The sequence below is a fragment of the Triturus cristatus genome, chromosome 2_1 (assembly GCF_964204655.1).
Source record: "Triturus cristatus chromosome 2_1, aTriCri1.1, whole genome shotgun sequence".
Taxonomy (NCBI): Eukaryota; Metazoa; Chordata; class Amphibia; order Caudata; family Salamandridae; genus Triturus; species Triturus cristatus.
In genome coordinates, this window is record NC_140581.1 from 31,991,929 (window position 1) to 32,009,267 (window position 17,339).

At 45.0% G+C, this 17,339-nt stretch overlaps 1 protein-coding gene across 7 annotated transcripts in view; it reads left to right on the forward strand.

The window, feature by feature from the left end:
• The window catches only part of LOC146863653 (putative E3 ubiquitin-protein ligase HERC1), a 1,482,062-nt gene that overhangs the window by 719,055 nt on the left and 745,668 nt on the right, over nucleotides 1-17,339 (forward strand). For all 7 annotated transcript variants that reach the window (XM_085627737.1, XM_085627739.1, XM_085627735.1 and 4 more), the window contains exons 37-38: nucleotides 5,094-5,545; nucleotides 15,502-16,376. In XM_085627737.1, the coding sequence (XP_085483863.1) occupies nucleotides 5,094-5,545; nucleotides 15,502-16,376 (1,327 nt within the window). The remainder of the gene's footprint in view (nucleotides 1-5,093; nucleotides 5,546-15,501; nucleotides 16,377-17,339) is intronic.

A 17,339-nucleotide genomic window follows, 5' to 3' on the forward strand; every position in this document is an offset into this window, starting at 1 on the left:
GGGTCTTGTGTGGATGAGGTTTCATAAACTGGTATTGTGTTTAAAGGAAAAAAATAGTTTTTGAAGTGTCAGTCTGGCTCTGTTCAATATTGCCACTTTTTATATACAATCCTTTTCACATCATTTGAATTGTCAATAAAGGTACTAATACATATTACCTCTTTAGTGCCTTCTCTCTCTCTTTTCAATGTTACCCTGTGGTTGTACCTTGCCCTTTCTCTTTCCTTTCTATTAGCTGTCTCAGGTAGTGTTTGTCCAGCAGATTTTCATTTAGTTTTATAGCTTGAACCATATTATTTTACAGATCTGAGCTATTACTCCTAATGTGTAGAAATTGGCCTATCAGGAGGCTTTCTCTCAAGAAACGTGCACTCTCAAGGTTTAACAAACTCTACCTGTCAGTAGGTTTTGTATAAACTTTTGTAATGAATTTCCTCTTTTCTTCTCTAATCTTTAGATCTAGGAGGGGGAGTTTCTGGTTACTCATGGCTAGTGTGAATTTTAGAAACTCATTTTGCGAGTTCATCCAGATCAGAAATTCTTGGGCTAGTTCTTCCAAGCCGTGGCACATTATAAATATGTCGTCTACATAACATCAAACCTAGGTGTCTCCAAGGAAGACACACAATTCCCTGAGGTCTCCATGCTTCCCACATCCCCTCTGGACATACGTTGACGATCCCTTATTATTTCGTGCCTGAGACAGAGTAGTTCTCTCTCCAGGAGGCCAAAGTGTCGACCCCGCTGACACTGCAGGTAAGAGGGTTTTAGGCTATCTCTCACCACGGGGGTCATATTGGTGCATAGACAATTAGCATGTAGTCTATGTTTGGCAATACCATCCAGGTTGATGCTCCCGGATAGTACGTAAAAGCATACACGAGTCTGTGGGAAGCATGCTCTTTGAGCTACACTCTGCCTCATATAAACATGTTGGGTGGACATAATGGGCCCGATTCACAGAAATAACTTAAGACAAAATCCTAAACTTACTACTTATGGTATTCACAGAAGTTAGGATTTTGACCTAAGTTTGACTTAAGACAAACTTAAGACAGACTTAAGACAAACTTAAGACAAACTTAAGACAAACTTAAGACAAACTTAAGACAGACTTAAGACAGACTTAAGGCAGACTTAAGACAAACTTAAGAGAAACTTAAGACAAAATCCTAACTTCTGTGAATACCAAAAGTAGTAAGTTTAGGATTTTGTCTTAAGTTAGTTCTGTGAATCGGGCCGCTATATTTGAACATGTTCATAGGTCATGACCGGGCGAATGACGAACACCTTTTTACTTAATACCTAACTTGGATGACCATTGGCTCACAGAGGGTCCTATTGGGCTACAGCATGAGACAATGGCCAGCTGGTGTTAACCCCTTGTCGGAAGCTGGTGCTGCATATGATCACTAGTTGGTAATACCGTATACAGCGTTTAGGGGTTCCCCAAAAGTGTACAGGGTTCAATGGAAAACCCAAAGTCCTCTGTTATTGGTAGTGTGGACGAGCAGCCCTAGGCCTAATACATCTATTGCGCACACATGAACAATAATAGATGCATGACACATGAAGGAGATCTAGTCCAATTTGATAAAATTATACTTTGTTTGAATTTTATTTTTTAAGACCAAGACTTAGGAATAAGGTAAGTATGTTACAAGTAAAGGTACTTTTCACGTTCAAGAATCAACAGTGCAATATCAAATAGTTCAAGATTCCTGTGGAGGGAATCAACTGAGTATACAACTTACAGTTTCGGTCCTCAAGTGGTCCGACCCACATGGAGTGCAGGGATGGTCGTGGGGGACCAGGGCACCCGTACGGTGCAGGTTTCAGTACCTTCGCCAAGGCAGTTGATACCGGCGATACTATTTACCCTTGTGGTCAGCGAGGCAAGGTGCGGGATAGGTTTCAGCCGCAGCCGACACAGTTACCAGCGTGGTTGCTGGCAGTTGATGGCTGTTCGGATGGGGGTTGGCCGTTGTCAGTTAGTCTTGGAGAGATTGCTGTCAGGTCGGCGTGTAGGAGGCGACCGGCAGGTCCACTAGCAGGAGGGTACAGGCTCTCGGGCCTGGAACTGTGGGCAACTCGGGTCGTGGGTCTGAGAGGATCCCTCGCAGTTGTGGAGGTAGTCTAGTTGCAGAGCGTTCTGTGGATGAATGAAGAGAACCATGGCTCCCGCTGTTCGCCACCGCAGAAAATGCATAATGTCAGCACATCTGCACGCTGGAGTTTCCTAAGCATCTCTCGCTCGGAAACACGTTTTGACTCAAGCGCAACTCAGTACTCCTGTAATCATTTCTGCTGACACCGCTCCTGTCCCAAGTTCTCAAGAAAATCAGGGCAGACAGTGCACAAGTCATCCTAGTGGCTTCAGATTGGGCATGGAGAGAGAGCAAGATATCCAGAAATCCTAGGCTTGAGCATATGTCTTCCAGTCAGGCTGCCGCTCCAGGAGTTCCTGCTGTCACAGCAACAAGGCAGAGTTAGGCACCAGGCTTGGAGATTGAGTGACAACAGCTGAGCACCTTTGGCCTTCCCCCGGATGTGGTCTATGTCATCTTGGCAGCCAGGCGTCCCTCAGCAAAAACTGTATACGCCTGTTATAGGCACACATTTCTGGTTTGGTGTGATGCACGCCAGATTGACCCCCTCCAGGCAAGTTATCTGACGTTCTATTGTTTGTTTTGCATCTTGAACAGCAATGCTTTGTTTTGGGTATAGTTAAGCATTTTCTCTCTGCTCTTTAGGCTTTTGGATGGACAGATCAGCCCTCATTGTTTAATTCACCAGTCATGATACAATTTTTGAAAGGGCTACAACATATGTTTCCCACTACTCCCTTTGTAATGCCCCATTTGGGCCTTAATTTAGTCCTCGCTTATTTGAGGTGCACGCTGAGCCACTTTACACCTGCCCCTAATGGCTCCTTACTATTAAGAGGGTGTTCCATGTTTCCATCATGGCATGTAAGTGAGCTTCAGGCTCTTTGGGTCAAGCCACTGTACACTACCTTCTACCCAGAGAAACTCGTTCTGTGGACACAAGCATAATTTCTATCAAAAGTTGTGACACTTTCTATATCAGTCAATCTGTCGGTGTTCCAATGTACTATGCTCCACGCCACACCTCTAAGGAGGAAAGGCTTGATCACTTGGATCCCAACAGAGCGCTCCGCTTTTACTTTGATCAAACAGAGGAACACCAGAAGGGTGTTCAGCTAAAAAAGGTAAGGAAGTTCAAATGAAAACCCTCTTCCAATGGATCGTGCACTGCATTAAGATCTACTACGGATTGTCCTGACAGCTCCCTCCAGAAGGACTTTGCGCTAATTCTACTAGGGACAAAACTGCTACTGTTGCATTAGCAAACTGAGTCCCTGTCTTAGAAAATATGCTAGGCAGCTATGTGGGTGTCCCTCCATACGTTAACCAAGCACTATTGCTTGGACAGTCAGGTTCACTGAGAAGGTTATTTGCCTGCTCGGTCCTACAGGACTTTATGGTTTGGGTCCATTCACAGAGCCATCTCCAAATAGGTATAGGTACTGCTTTTTTTCTATTCAGAAGATAAGGAATCTGCGGCTAGAAGTCTCAATCTGAAAAAGAAGTTACTTACCTTCGGTAACTCTCTTTCTGGTAGAGACTTTATCTGGCTGCAGATTCCTCACAGACGCTTCCTTCCTCCCCATTTTGTGATTGGACTCTACCCAATAAAAAGATCCAAAGTCTCGGAATCTACATACTTGTCACAAACAAAATGCTCTATTGACTCTGTGTCTAGAGGCGTGGACAGCCTCAAAAGTAACGTACATCAGCACGCAAGCCTGGTGCTCCAGAGCGGAATAGTGTCAGTGCAGAGCCGCACCCAGGGGTACTGCTGAAAAGTTTCTGGATCTAGTCTGACACCTGGCGAATAGTCAAAAGATGGGGAACTTGGGGTTATCAAGAGTCTCTACCAGAAAGAGCGTTACTAAAGGTAAGTAACTTTTTCGTCTCTACCCTTGAGCTACTCCTTTCAGCCCAAAAGTGCAATCGTGAGAGGCTCAGTCGCTTCTTGGGGTGGGGGGCTTCTCTTTACTGCTGTGTTACTAGATCCAGCACTGAATCATGAGATATTCCATTCACGCCTGAAGGATATGTGCTCGACCCTTGAGATAGTGCATCTACCACTGAAGGCTCAGCCTTTGCGAGTCATCATTCAGCACCAAATGTGAGTGACTCTGCCTTTGAGGCACTCCTTTCAGTTCTAAAAGTGAGAGGCTCACCTGCTCCTGAGGGTTAGGGGCTTCTCTGTTAGGATACTTCATCCAGCATTGAAGGTGAGCGTCTCTACCTTTGAGGCCCTCTCTTCAGTCCTGTAAGTCAGAGGCTCAAATACTAAGATACTCCACAGATGGTGAGTGCTCCAGCAATTGAGATAAATCTTGGGAGTGGTGTAGTCCATCTAGCACTTATGGTGGGATCTCTGTGTCTTCGAGGGTCCATCTGGTATTTGGATTTGGGTTCTTAGTGTTCTGAAGTTGTCTATTTGATCATGATGTGGTTGCTGCATTTGGGTTTTAGTGGCCCGAGAAGTCAATCCAGTGCTCACTTCAGTATTTCAGTGTTTGGAATAGTACATAAAGTGTTTAGATTTGGTGTCGTGGTGTTTTACTTGCTCTGTCCAGTATTTACAGTTGCAGCATGGTTGCAGTGTTGATGGGTTGAGGGGTTCAGGGTTTCGTTCATTCAAACAAGTGCTTAAGTTGGGATGTCACTGTTCCGTAGCTGATCCAGCACTTGACATGTGGTAACAATGCTTGGAGCATTCAATCCAGTGCTTGAAGTTGGGGGTCTAAATGTGTGAAATTAAACATCCTTTTGTCAGGTTGAGGGTGGTATAGGTCATTCAGCATTTGGCCTGGGATCTTATTGCTCGGGATAGTCCAAGCAATGCTAAAGACGGCAACTACTAAGTATGAGATAGTCCTTTTTGGTGGTTCTGTTTTCAGGGACAAAGTTTCGGTCTCTGAGTAAGGTAAGTCTCTTGGTATAAATGTTGTAGTCAAACATTCCCTACATGCTCTCACATTGTTTATCATGTTGTAGGTGACAATCAGCGACCTCAAGATGCGCCAACTACCCCATGACTTCCTCTCTGGAGAGCCTCACTGTACGCCTTGCTTTACAGCTGTAGCACAGACCACGGCAGACCTTCTGTGCAGACTTCACAGGCTCAACAGCTGGGCAACTGCCATTAACTCTTACATCCTGTCTCAACTCCAGCTACTTCCACTCTATCTGGAGCCACAGAAAGAGGACACAGAGTCACTAGAACACAAGACACCAGACGGGCCTCAACCATCAGCATCCCAACTCACATTGCTCTTCTCGCAAGTGTGGCCAGTGCTGGCCGTGATGGGTGGCATTGACAGCGGCCTACGTGTGGGAAGCCACTGTGTGCACAGGCCCAGTGGTCGAAAAGCCATGCTGTTGGGAGTGCTACAGAAGGGTAGCAAGATGGGGAAAGTCCAATGGGAAGATGGTGAAGCAGCAGTCAGGTAAAGGACCACCGCCAGCTCAGTGCTATTGAAGGCCTTCACCAGGGCAATTCTTGCTCTGTAGGCATAGTATGGGGGATGGGGTGATCTAGCAGTGTATTCATCTCTTGATTTAGTACTTTGTCCAGAAATCAGAGGATTATACCTTGTGGTCAAAGTCTAAATCAGACCGTAATTGTGATTTTTCAGTTGTTTTTGGCCTGATTGAAGATTTTTCAATATTGCTGTTCCTTCCTTCATGGTTATTTCGTCCTAAGACTTTGGACTGCTGGCTTTTCGCTAAGTCCTGAATCTCTTCAGGTTTTTGTAGGATTCTTAGTATTTTATCCCCAGTGACATTATGTGGCTGGTTTATTGTTTTAGTTCAAGGAGGCACAGCAACCAAAGTTGCGATGCTGCATTGCACAAAAGGGACAAAGCAGCACTGAGCCATGTTTATTAGATCAGCCTGCTGCCGCACTCTAGCCCTGCTCCTGTGCACAAATAGGCATCTAGGCACTATACAGTCAATAATATAATTCCCTTTGGATTTATTTATCTTTCAGATCAATCACTCCATGTATTCTCTACACACATGTTTAGCACAGTCTAAAAGGAGCCATGAATTCCACAGGGTAACGAAACACAAAAAATCCAGTTTAATAAAAATATTCAGCTATACAGTCTTTTCCATTAAATTCCATGCGGAAATAGATTAAAAAAGAAACATAAAATGTTAAAAAGTTAAAAAGCTTCCAATGTACAAAAGAGGAGAAACATCACAAATACAATCATATTTGTTATAAAAAAGGTTGATTTTTAAAAAAGCATTAAGAGATCACACATAAATTTAACAGCAACGAAGCGTTGACGCGTTTCGGTGGGTTGACTCAAATAGGACCACCTTCTTCAGGACAATAATCATATATATTCCTCTCTTTACACTTTCATAGATGCCTGTATGCAGAACATGAATATAAAAAAGGGGGCCACTTGGTTAGATAAGTTGTTAATGTTTGATTAAACGCCATTAAAGGTCGAGCTCTGTGCATAAACAAATAGAGAGGGAAATAGGACACAAATATGAATCCATTATCAATGGGTCCCACAGATAGTCCGAACATAATCCATGATTTATTGTTAATAGGCGCATACTTCCTAAATGTGGTCACTGTTTCATATCAGGTCGCTTAGTCACTTCAGGAAGATTTCTTTAACTCAAACTCATAGGTGGGCTTGTTATACTCCACCGGTCCTTCAAAACAAAACCAGTATTATGGCAGAGGGTCCCTAGAGGCAACAAACCAAAGTTTGTTATTTACAAAATAATCACTGTTTAATTATAAAAGCTTTATGTGTTCATTAATTATCAAAATGCCTGCAAAGGACGACCTAGAATGTAGCCCAGTTAAGGAAGTTAAAAAACTTCCCTCTGTAATTTCGATTGCGCTAGGGATCCTGAATCTGCATCCGTCCCCGTCGCTACAAAATGGATAAAATAACATTTTTTAAACCTATCCTCCTGAGTCCTAACACATTTTTAGCCCCAACGGTTTCCATTGTTTATTCCTACCGTCAGGTCTTTATTAGTGAGACTCGTCTCAGACAACGGGTGAAGCCACCATCTCGGTCACCCGGTCGGACGTGAGAGGTTCTTTGACGACAAGCAGCATATGTCCTGACGGTGAGAATAAATAATGGAAATGTTTATGCAGAGAAAATAATATCTTTCCAGCACTAAATACCTTTTGCAATGGAAGTAGATATGCCCTGGCACAACCCCTTAGTAAATCACTCTTTTATGTCACTCCTTAATAATCTGCAGTCAGTGTGATTGGCAGACGCCAGCTTTAGCTGGTACGGTATGCCTTAGCTGACATCTGACTGCCAGGAAGGGACGTGCAGCCTGCATCAGGCATTGGCTTCATGAGGACTCCAAGAAAGAGGGAAACTGATATTCCAGCTGTCTTCCAGAAGCAGTCAGTATGAGCACTTGTGATGATGTCCTGTGTAGGGACACTGTTCCAACCCTTCCAGAGCAGAGCCGCAATCTTTTAAAACTCCAAGAGAGCTGCTTTATGGATGGTCTGTTTGGCTTGATGTGAAGTTATAGGAAGCTGGCTCTGTATATACTATACCAAAGTGAGGTATAGTGTGCGCAGAGTCCAGTGGAACCCCAAAGATAGGCAGAGGTAAAGTTAGATAGAACCCTACTCTCTATTTGTTGTAGTTTGGTTGAGCAGTAAGGCTTTATCAGAGGGTAGTGTTAAGCATTTGTTGTACACTTCAGTTCAGTTATGTTCAGTTTATTTCGATTATCAAAATCATGAAAGACAGCATACAACAACAAAACTTAAAACTACAATATTGTATATTAATACATTGGCAGACGTTCCAACAATCGTTAAAAACAGATGAAATGGTCAGAAAATGTATCAATTAGTATATAAAGGCTATTCATATTATATAAAAAGACTAAAAAGTAATAAAAGCAGGTTTCATAAAAATACAATGGGCTGATTTTAAACATGGTATATTTCAAATGCTAAAGCTAGTGTGGATTATTGATGGTAATTACAACTAAAGAGGCCAAAACTATACACAATACTTGGCCGTATAATCAGATCCTCATCTTATTTGATCAGATAACCCACATCCAGCTCAGAAATTTGGCCACTGATATCACAATAGAATCCTCAGTACAGGTTTTCAGCATCCTTAAAGCCTCCATAGCTAATCTAATGCCTATGGTCCTACAAATTGGTTTCAACCATTTGTACCTGGGGGGCCTACAGGCAGGATATACAAAGAAAATGTGAGCCAATGACTTAGTCTCGGCTGGACAGAGGGACAGTTATCGTCCGTAGGGGTGTGCCAACTACTGGTAAGTACTTTGATGGGAAGCAAACCCACCCTAAACTGGTGGTACAGCTTCCTATTGATTGGTCTGGTGATAATGTCCCAGTATGTTTCTAACTTTCGCTCATGTTTAATTCCATGGAAAACACTGGTCATCGAGCAGCTTTGGTAGTGGGTAAATTTGTTGTACACACTCAGTCAGCAAATAAAGTCACACACTCAAAGACTGAACTTCAGACCCATTGACCATGTGCCATGTCAACTCTTCACTTTGTTCTGCACCAAGGAACGCAGCCTGCAAAGGCAGAGTGTGAGTGTAATGGTACAGGGCCTCTAAGGGTGGCACAATAAGTGATGCAGCCCTTAGAGGTCTTCCCTGGTCACAGTGCCCAGGGTACCTGTGGTACCATTTACCAGGGGCTGACATGTGGCCAGAGATGGCAATTGGGTTTAGGCTTCAATGCAGTTTTAGGGAAGGAACATAGGCCCTGGGTACCTGATTATCAGGAGCCCAGGGCACACTCAGTCAAAGCACATCAGCAATTCAGCAAAATGTGGGGGCATGCAAGAAAGAGAGCACTTTCTCACACAACCCCACCCCCCCAAACAAAAGAGGATGAGGCTAACCTTTCCCTAGAAAGTCTTCATTTTCTTAGTGGAAGAACCTGGAGAGTCCATCTGCATTGGCATGGGCAGTCCGAGGTCTGTGTTCCACTACAAAGACCATTCCCTGTAGGGAGATGGACCACCTCAACAGTTTAGGATTTTCACCTTTCATCTGCATTAGCCATCTGAGAGGTCTGTGATCATTGTGAACTAGGAAGTGAGTACCAAACAAGTATGGTTTCAACTTCTTCAGGGACCAAACCGCATCAGAGGCCTCCCTCACAGTGGCAGTCCAACGCTGCTCCCTGGGGAGAAGCCTTCTGTTTATAAAAGCAGCCGGTTGGTCTTGGCCTCCATCATTGGTCTGGGATAGGACCGCTCCTATCCCTTGCTCAGAGGCATCAGACTGCACAATGAACTGCTTGTCATAGTCTGGAGTTTTGAGAATTGGTTCTGAGCACATAGCCTCTTTCAGGGTGTCAAAAGCCTTTTGACAACTTATTGTCCAGTTTAGGATTTTGGGCATCTTCTTGGAGGTGAGTTCTGTGAGGGGAGCCTCAATGGACCCATATCCCTTCACAAACCTCCTGTAGTACCCAGTCAAGCCAAGGAATGCCCTGACTTGGGTCTGGGTTGTTGGAGCTGCCCAGTCCAGGATGGCCTGGATCTTGGGCTGTAAGGGTTGTACCTGGCCTCCTCCAACAAGGTGGCCCAGGCACACCACAGTTCCCTGCTCTATCTGGCATTTGGATGCTTTGATAGTTAGGCCTGCCGTTTGCAGGGCATTTAACACCTTCCCAAGGTGGATCAGGTGGCCCTGCCAGGTAGAACTAAATACAGCAATATCATCTAGATAAGCTGCACTAAAGAATTCAAATCCAGCAAGGACTTGATTCACCAACCTACGGAAGGTGGCAGGGGCATTCTTTAAACCAAAGGGCATAACAGTAAACTGATAATGCCCATCAGGTGTGGAGAATGCTGTCCTTTCTTTTGTTCCTGGGGCCATGCCAATTTGCCAGTACCCTGCAGTTAAGGCAAAGGTACCTAGAAATGTGGCTGCACCCAATTTGTCTATCAACTCATCTGCTCTTGGATAGGGTGAGCATCTGTCTTGGTGACAGAGTTGAGCCCTCTATAGCCCACACAGAACCTCATTTCTCTCTTTCCACCCTGTGGATGAGGTTTGGGGACTAGAACTACTGGGCTGGTCCAGGGCTCTCAAAGGGCTCAATAACCCCTAACTCCAGCCTCTTGCTGACTTCAGCTCTGATGCTTTCCTTGACTTTATCAGACTGTCAATAGATTTGTTTTTGACAGGTGAACTGTCACCAGTGTTCACATCATGGGTACACCAGTTTGTCTGACCAGGGGTCAAGGAAAAGAGCTTCGCATACTGCTGCAAGACTTGCTTGCAATCATTCTGCTGTTGGGCAGAGAGGGTGTCTGAAAAGACAACCCCATCCACTGACCCATCTTTTGGGCTGTATGAGAGGAGGTCAGGGAGAGGCTCACTCTCTGTCTCCTGATTCTCATCAGTCACCTTCAGCATGGTGATATCAGCCCTGTCATGGAAGAGCTTAAACGGTTCACATGGATAACCCTTTTGGGTGTCCTGCTTGTGCCCAGGTCAACCAAGTAGGTGACCTCACTCTTCTTTTCTATGATAGGGCAAGGGTCAGTCCATCTGTCCTGGAGAGCCCTTGGTGCCACTGGATCCAAAACCCACACCTTCTGCCCAGGTTGAAATTCTACAAGTGCAGACTTTTGGTCATACCATTGCTTGTGGCACTCCTGGTTGTTTGGATGCCTTTTCCATGTACTCAGCCATTCTGGACCTTAGGCCAAGCACATAGTCCACAATATCTTGTTTGGAGTCTTGGAGAGGCTTCTCCCAACCCTCTTTTCCCAACAGAGTGGTCCCCTCACAGGATGGCGAAACAGAAGTTCAAAGGGGGGAAACATTACTCCCTTCTGTGGCACCTCTCTGTAAGTGAAAAGCAAGCACGGTAAGAGGACATCCCATCTCCTTTTGAGTTTTTCAGGGAGCCCCATAATCATGCCTTTCATAGTCTTGTTGAATCTATCAACAAGGCCATTGGTTTGTGGGTGATAGGGTATAGTAAACTTTTACTGCACTACACACTCTTTCCACATCTGTTGAGGTAAGCAGATATGAAGTTATAACCTCTGTCTGAAACCCTACCCTGGTGAAGACACCAGTGAGGGCCTTGGCTACTGCAGGAGCTGTAGTAGTCCTAAGGTGAATTGCCTCAGGATACCTAGTGGCATGATCCACTACCACTAGTATGAATTTGTTTCCTGATGCTGTGGGAGGTTAAGTGGACCCACCATGTCCACGCCTACCCTTTCAAAGGGAACCCCAACCACATGTAGTGGTATCAAGGGGGCCTTTGGGTGTCCACCTGTTTTGCCACTGGCTTGACAGATGACACAGGAGCTGACAAACTCCTTTACTTTCTGAGACGTCTGGGGCCAGTAAAAGCGGCTAACTAGCCTTTCCCAGGTTTTGGTTTGACCCAGATGCCCAGCTAGGAAGATTTCATGAGCTACAGTTAGGAGGAACTCCCTGTACTTCTGAGGAACTACCACTCTCCTAGTTGCTCTAGGGTTGGAGTCTCTGGCCTCAGTGCACAGTAGTCCCTCTTTCCAATAAACTCTGTGGGTACCACTGACATCTCCATTTTCCTGTGCAGCAGCTTGCTGCCTCAGGCTTTCAAGAGTGGGACAGTCTTGCTGACCCTGGCACAGCTCTTCCCTAGAGGGTCCCCCTCGTCCCAAGAGTTCAACCTGGTAAGGGTCAAGCTCCATGGGCTCAGTTCCATCTGGGGTGTCCAAGTCCTCTCCCCGAGGAGAGGGGTCCTGATCCTTTTGCTGTACAGAAGCTGGTTTCCCAGTCTTACCTTTCCTCTTGGAAGGTTGGGCCAAACTTTCAGGCTCCAACATTTCTTCTTCACTCTGTTTTCTGCTCTGTGCTCTTGTTTTTACACACACCATCTCAGGGATATCCAGCATTGCTGCACAAATTTTCAGTTCAACTTCAGCCCATGCTGAGGTTTCCTGGTCATTACCAAGCAGACATGCAGCTGGTAGCTTTGGAGAGACCACTACCTGTTTCAGGCCAGTAACCCCCCTCAGTCTAATGTCACCATAGCCATTGCATGGTTAGTGGTAACACTGTCAGCATTTGTGACTGGGTAAAAGTTCTCCCAATCAAGTATTGCTCAGGGGAAACCAGTGTATCTCTTACCATAGTGACACTGGCACCTGTATCCCTCAGAGATTCTATCCTAGTTCCATTTATCCAAGGGTATTGAAAATACTTCTTTAAGTTGGGTGGCCACACAGCTAAAGTGGCAAACTCAACTTCCCCCTCTATGGCTAGAACTGCTTGAGTATGCAACTTGCTACACTAGGAGTAGCTGTAGTAGGACTAGGGGGCTTCTTGTTAGGACAAGTAGCATCTCCAGTTAAGTGTCCCAACTTTCAACAGTTGTTACACCAGGTCTTTAAAGTATCAAAGTTCTTTCCCCTGTACTTGTTAGTAGATTGGGAAGAGTTTTGGGGCTCACCCCCATGTGCTGGTTTTTGGGGCCCTTTTGAAGACTCAGGCTTTTTATCTTGGGGATTATCACCACCTTTCCCCTGGGCAGGTTTTGTAGCCCCTTTCTTTTGGTCACCCCCAGTGGTTGTTTTTGTTACCCTTGTCGTGACCCACTGGTCTGCCTTCTTTCCCAATTCTTGGGGCGAAATTAGACCTAGGTCTACTAAATGCTGATGTAACTTTTCATTATTGCAATTACTTAAAATATGTTCTTTCATAAACAGATTGTAAAGTCCATTGAAATCATACACATTGTGTCCAGTTAACCCAACCATGTAGTGTTTAAATGAGTAGTCTAGGAAGTCAATCCAGGATTGGTTTTGGGTTTTGTGAGCCCCCTGAATCCAATTCTATATTCCTCAGTTGTGAGTCCAAATCTCTCAATCAGAGTTCTCTTCATGAGGTCATAAGTCTCAGCATCTGCCCCAGAAAGGGTCAGGAGTCTCTCTCTGCAGTTACCAGAGAACAGTTCTCAAAGGAGTGCCCCCCAGTGTGACTTCTTCACTCTTCTCATTTCTCAAGCCCTCTCAAATGCTGTGAACCATTTTGTGATATCATCACTCTCTTCATATTAAGGGACAATCCTTTGGGGATTTTAGGATCATAAGATTGCTCTTTATTCTTATTAAGAATATTTCTGCCACCATTGTTGGATGCTAGGCCCATCTCTGCTCTCTCTCTCTCTCTCTAGAGCTAGCAACCTTGTCTCTAGATCCAGTCTTTTGGTGAACCTTGCTAAAAGGTTGTCCTCCTCATTGAGGCTGTCCTCAATGGTACCTGATCCACCTGTGTGGGATCTAGGTACTGAGAGTCGACTCTTCACTTTGTTCTGCACCGAGGAACGCAGCCTGCAAAGGCAGCGTGTGAGTGTAATGGTACACGGCTTCTAAGGGTGACACAATAAGTTCTGCAACCCTTAGAGGTCTTCCCGGGTCACAGTGCCCTGGGACCTGTGGTACCATTTACCAGGGGTGACCTGTGGCCAGAGATGCCACTTGGGTTTTGGTTTCTATGCAGAATTAGGGAAAGAACATAGGCCCTGGGTACCTGATTGGCAGGAGCCCAGGGCACACTCAGTCAAAGAACATCAGCTATTCAGCAAAAAATTGGGGCAACCATGCAGAAAGAGGGCACTTTTTCACAGAAGTTCCTTGTTACGATTTTCTGCATAAGGCCTTTAGGAATTGAACTCCTCTAGTAAGGACAGTTCTCTGGAGTCTGGGGTACTTAGTGGAAATGGGGCATTTATGTATGACATATTACCTGAAGATTTAAGAAGCTCTTGACCTACTTCATGCACAATGAAGCTAAGTGGCTCCTTTATAGGCTTTGACTTTCAGGGATCTCCTTGTATGAAATCATCCAGTGAAGGGAGCGATGGACTCTCAGGATCTCAAACAGTCAGGGCGTTACAAGGTCTAGCAGACAAAGCTGACTGGGTGTGTAGGGATAGACACTCAGATGGACAAGACTTACCTTTACTTTAGGTTATATTGAATAGTATAATTTGATGCCCCTAGTTAATATAGTTCTTTCCGTATATAGGGACAGTCTGATTTTTCTTATTTTCAGTTAGCCTGATAATGGGCCATCGGAACACCAGCTTGTTTCTTTTCGGGCTAGGTGCACTGCCTGATGTTTGTGATCAGTTCAGAGTATGCTAGAAAAGATGCCAGAATGCAGGACGAGAGGGGCGTAGGAGTGGGGCACATCATATTGTATAGGTGATAGCAAATGTTCAAGGCCTTCTAGTGTTCCAGCCTGCTTATATCAGTGGAGTGAAGAAAGAGCTGTCCTCTACTCCATAAAGGTGTTTGTTGATCTTTTTGAGAAATTATAATGACTTGGCCCAAATGCATCACAACTCTCTGGGTAGTTTAGGACCCAGGTTGGAGTCACTTCTGGTTTACTAAGCCAGGTTGGGAGTGTCATCCATCCTTGCAGAAAGGTGGTGAAAGCCAGCCTGAGAATAATCAAAAGCTGTTCTTAGTGGCAATGCTTGCCCTCTGGCAGAGGGCTTTCTGCAGGTAGTCTCAAGTGGGGGATGCCAGGTGGGAACATGATTCACATATGCCACCACAAGGCCCACCTTCTTTGTCGGACTGTCATTTAGGGTTTTGTGTCCTACAATAATCTGGAACTGACACTGAACATTTGTACTGCACCTACCTGTCTGTCAGGCAGCACTTAGCGATGGTTTGAAATGAGCAAAGCCACCCAAGGGGTCTTTTAGTGTGTGGCAGAGCAGGAGCATAGCTGTAAATTGGGGGTACTCACGTCTTGTCAAGGTAGCATTTTCCTTGCTCTATTTAGTGTCAAAGGAAGTACAAGGTTTCTAATTGTGGACCCTTAGCTGGGTCTCCCATTGGAAAACGATGACCTAATGGTCTACCTGCCACAGGGTCCCAGTCACAGTGGCAGGCACGCAGCCCTATTTAAAGAGGGGTGACCTGGGGCCGCGATGAATGGCATCTTGGCCCTGGATAGAGACTGCTCAACACTATCCATGCGCAGGTAGAAAGCCCTCTGTGCATCAGGCCATTGATATGTGTTCTTTGAGCAAAAGCTCCTGCTTTGCAAGTTTTTCCAAACATGACATTCACTTGACAGCGTTCACTGGCTGCTATCATCTCCAGCGAAGGTACAAGGAAACTCACAAGGGATAAGACTATCGCCTCCAGTAACCTGTTGTCCTCCACTTGATGAGGCATCAAACTACGTGTCTATCCTCTATGGTTGTAAGCCTCCCTCTTTTATTTGTAATTTTCTCCATGTTTTCCTGTACCAATTGTAATACTGTTCACCTCATTTCACACCTCATTCACTGTTATTTCCAATTCTACCTCTGTCAGTACTAATAAGGCTTCTTGTCCTCTTGCTCACGCAGCGACATGCCATTCTCCTCCCTGGATCCTTTGGAGAATCCTGGTCTGGACATCTCTCGATTACATGGTCTAAAACCTTGCATGATCCTGGACCTCCTACGCCTCAGTGACCTGTACGCCGAGGCAGATATAGACGTGACAAGGATGCAGTGGAAGGATTCCTCCAGACATAGGACAGAGATGGAGCTGGACATACAGGGCATCACTGATATGGGACTGAAGGATGGATATGAACCAGAAATGCCCAAAACTTCCCAAAATGGCAATACCTATGCAAGAGATGAATTTGAGCCAAAAGACCCAAGTCCATCAGCACATCTCAGTTTAGTGAAAGAAGAGTCTTGGCTTAAGCAAGATGAGTTAGCACTTGTGGAACCAGGTCTCGGAGTCTCTGCATATCCCCTAAAAGAGGAAGCTCAGATCAACATAGACCACAGGGAAACAGAGGAACGTGTATCTTCTGAACAACACATACTAGGAGAGACTTCTGAGGTCTCAGTCTCTGCACATCTTCTGAAAGATGAGTCCCATATCCTCCAAGAGTTAGGGAATCCAACTACCTCCTTTGATGAGGAATTTCGCGCCTTACAGCTGTCATGGCTCTCTCTGGCAGCTGCCAAAAGCCTCAATGTTCTCATTCATGACAGTGAGTACTCTCGTCTGCTCTTAGTACCCTCAGAGGATAAGAGCCCAGACAGAGTCCAAGATGATGACTTGCGACAAGCCTTTGAGCAGCTGGTAAAAAGCATGATGAAAAAGTCTTTGCTCACTTGCCCAATTAAGGAAATTTGGCCATTGGCTGAACTAGAGAGAACTCATATCATGGTGCAGCAGAAAGTTCTTGAGGCGTTGGAGCAAGAAATCAACTCAGCGGAAGGTGAGAGATGATGTCCTTAACAATATTTTGTAAGTACTTAAAATCCTGTTAAAGTAGGAGAGTATTTCAAGGTTCACCAAACAAACTTTGTGTCATGTTTAATTAAATTATCTAGTGTTTTCTGGGCGTTTGTATGGGAAACATACATTTTAGGAGCACCTGAAATAGTCTCTTGACCAACCTGCAAATAACTTGCCAAGATGAATCTTAGGTCTACATGAAGTTTTTATGGCACTTTTTCACAACTTTGTCAACTTGGGTCAGAGATTCGAAAGGCCAAAAGTTATTTTCCTTCAGACTACTTGTTTCAGGCATGACTACACATCCACTGTCCTTATTGCAGAATCTGTCATAAGGTGCTTACATCTAGTGAGATGTGGAAGATGAAGAGAACTCACCTTTCCAGGAGGGAACTGAGGTTGGTCGTGCACTATTATATATGGCTCTTACAGGGGCAATTATCATGCTGCAAGATGGCTCAGTAAATGTTTAGGAAATATTTTTTCCGAGATATCCAAAAGGCTGATTATCCTATATTTAGGTGAAGAGCTTCCATCACCTTTCCTAAAAATGGGCTTTAGCACAGTCCCTTTCCATGTGTCAGGATAAATATCTGTTTCAGTTACCCCATGAACAAATTAGCAAAACGTCTGGCCCACTCATCGCTATTGCCTTAGTGATTACCGCCTAATGTTTTCCGGCCCTGCTGCCCTGTTAGCTTCAAGGTTGCAGTTGTTGATTTAACATCCTTATAAGAAAACCAATTAGATTGTTGCCCAATGGCAAGGCTAGGCTGGGAGGTGAGGTGCCCGGCTGGCATGCTGTATAAACCATCGAGGAACGCTATCAGTTGTCCTCAGCAATCATACACGGAAGAGCTCCTGGGTAGCAATTACTGGAATTATTTACTTTTTGCCAAAATTGCCTTTGCTCCCCATACTGGGTCCCTTCCATCATTTCATC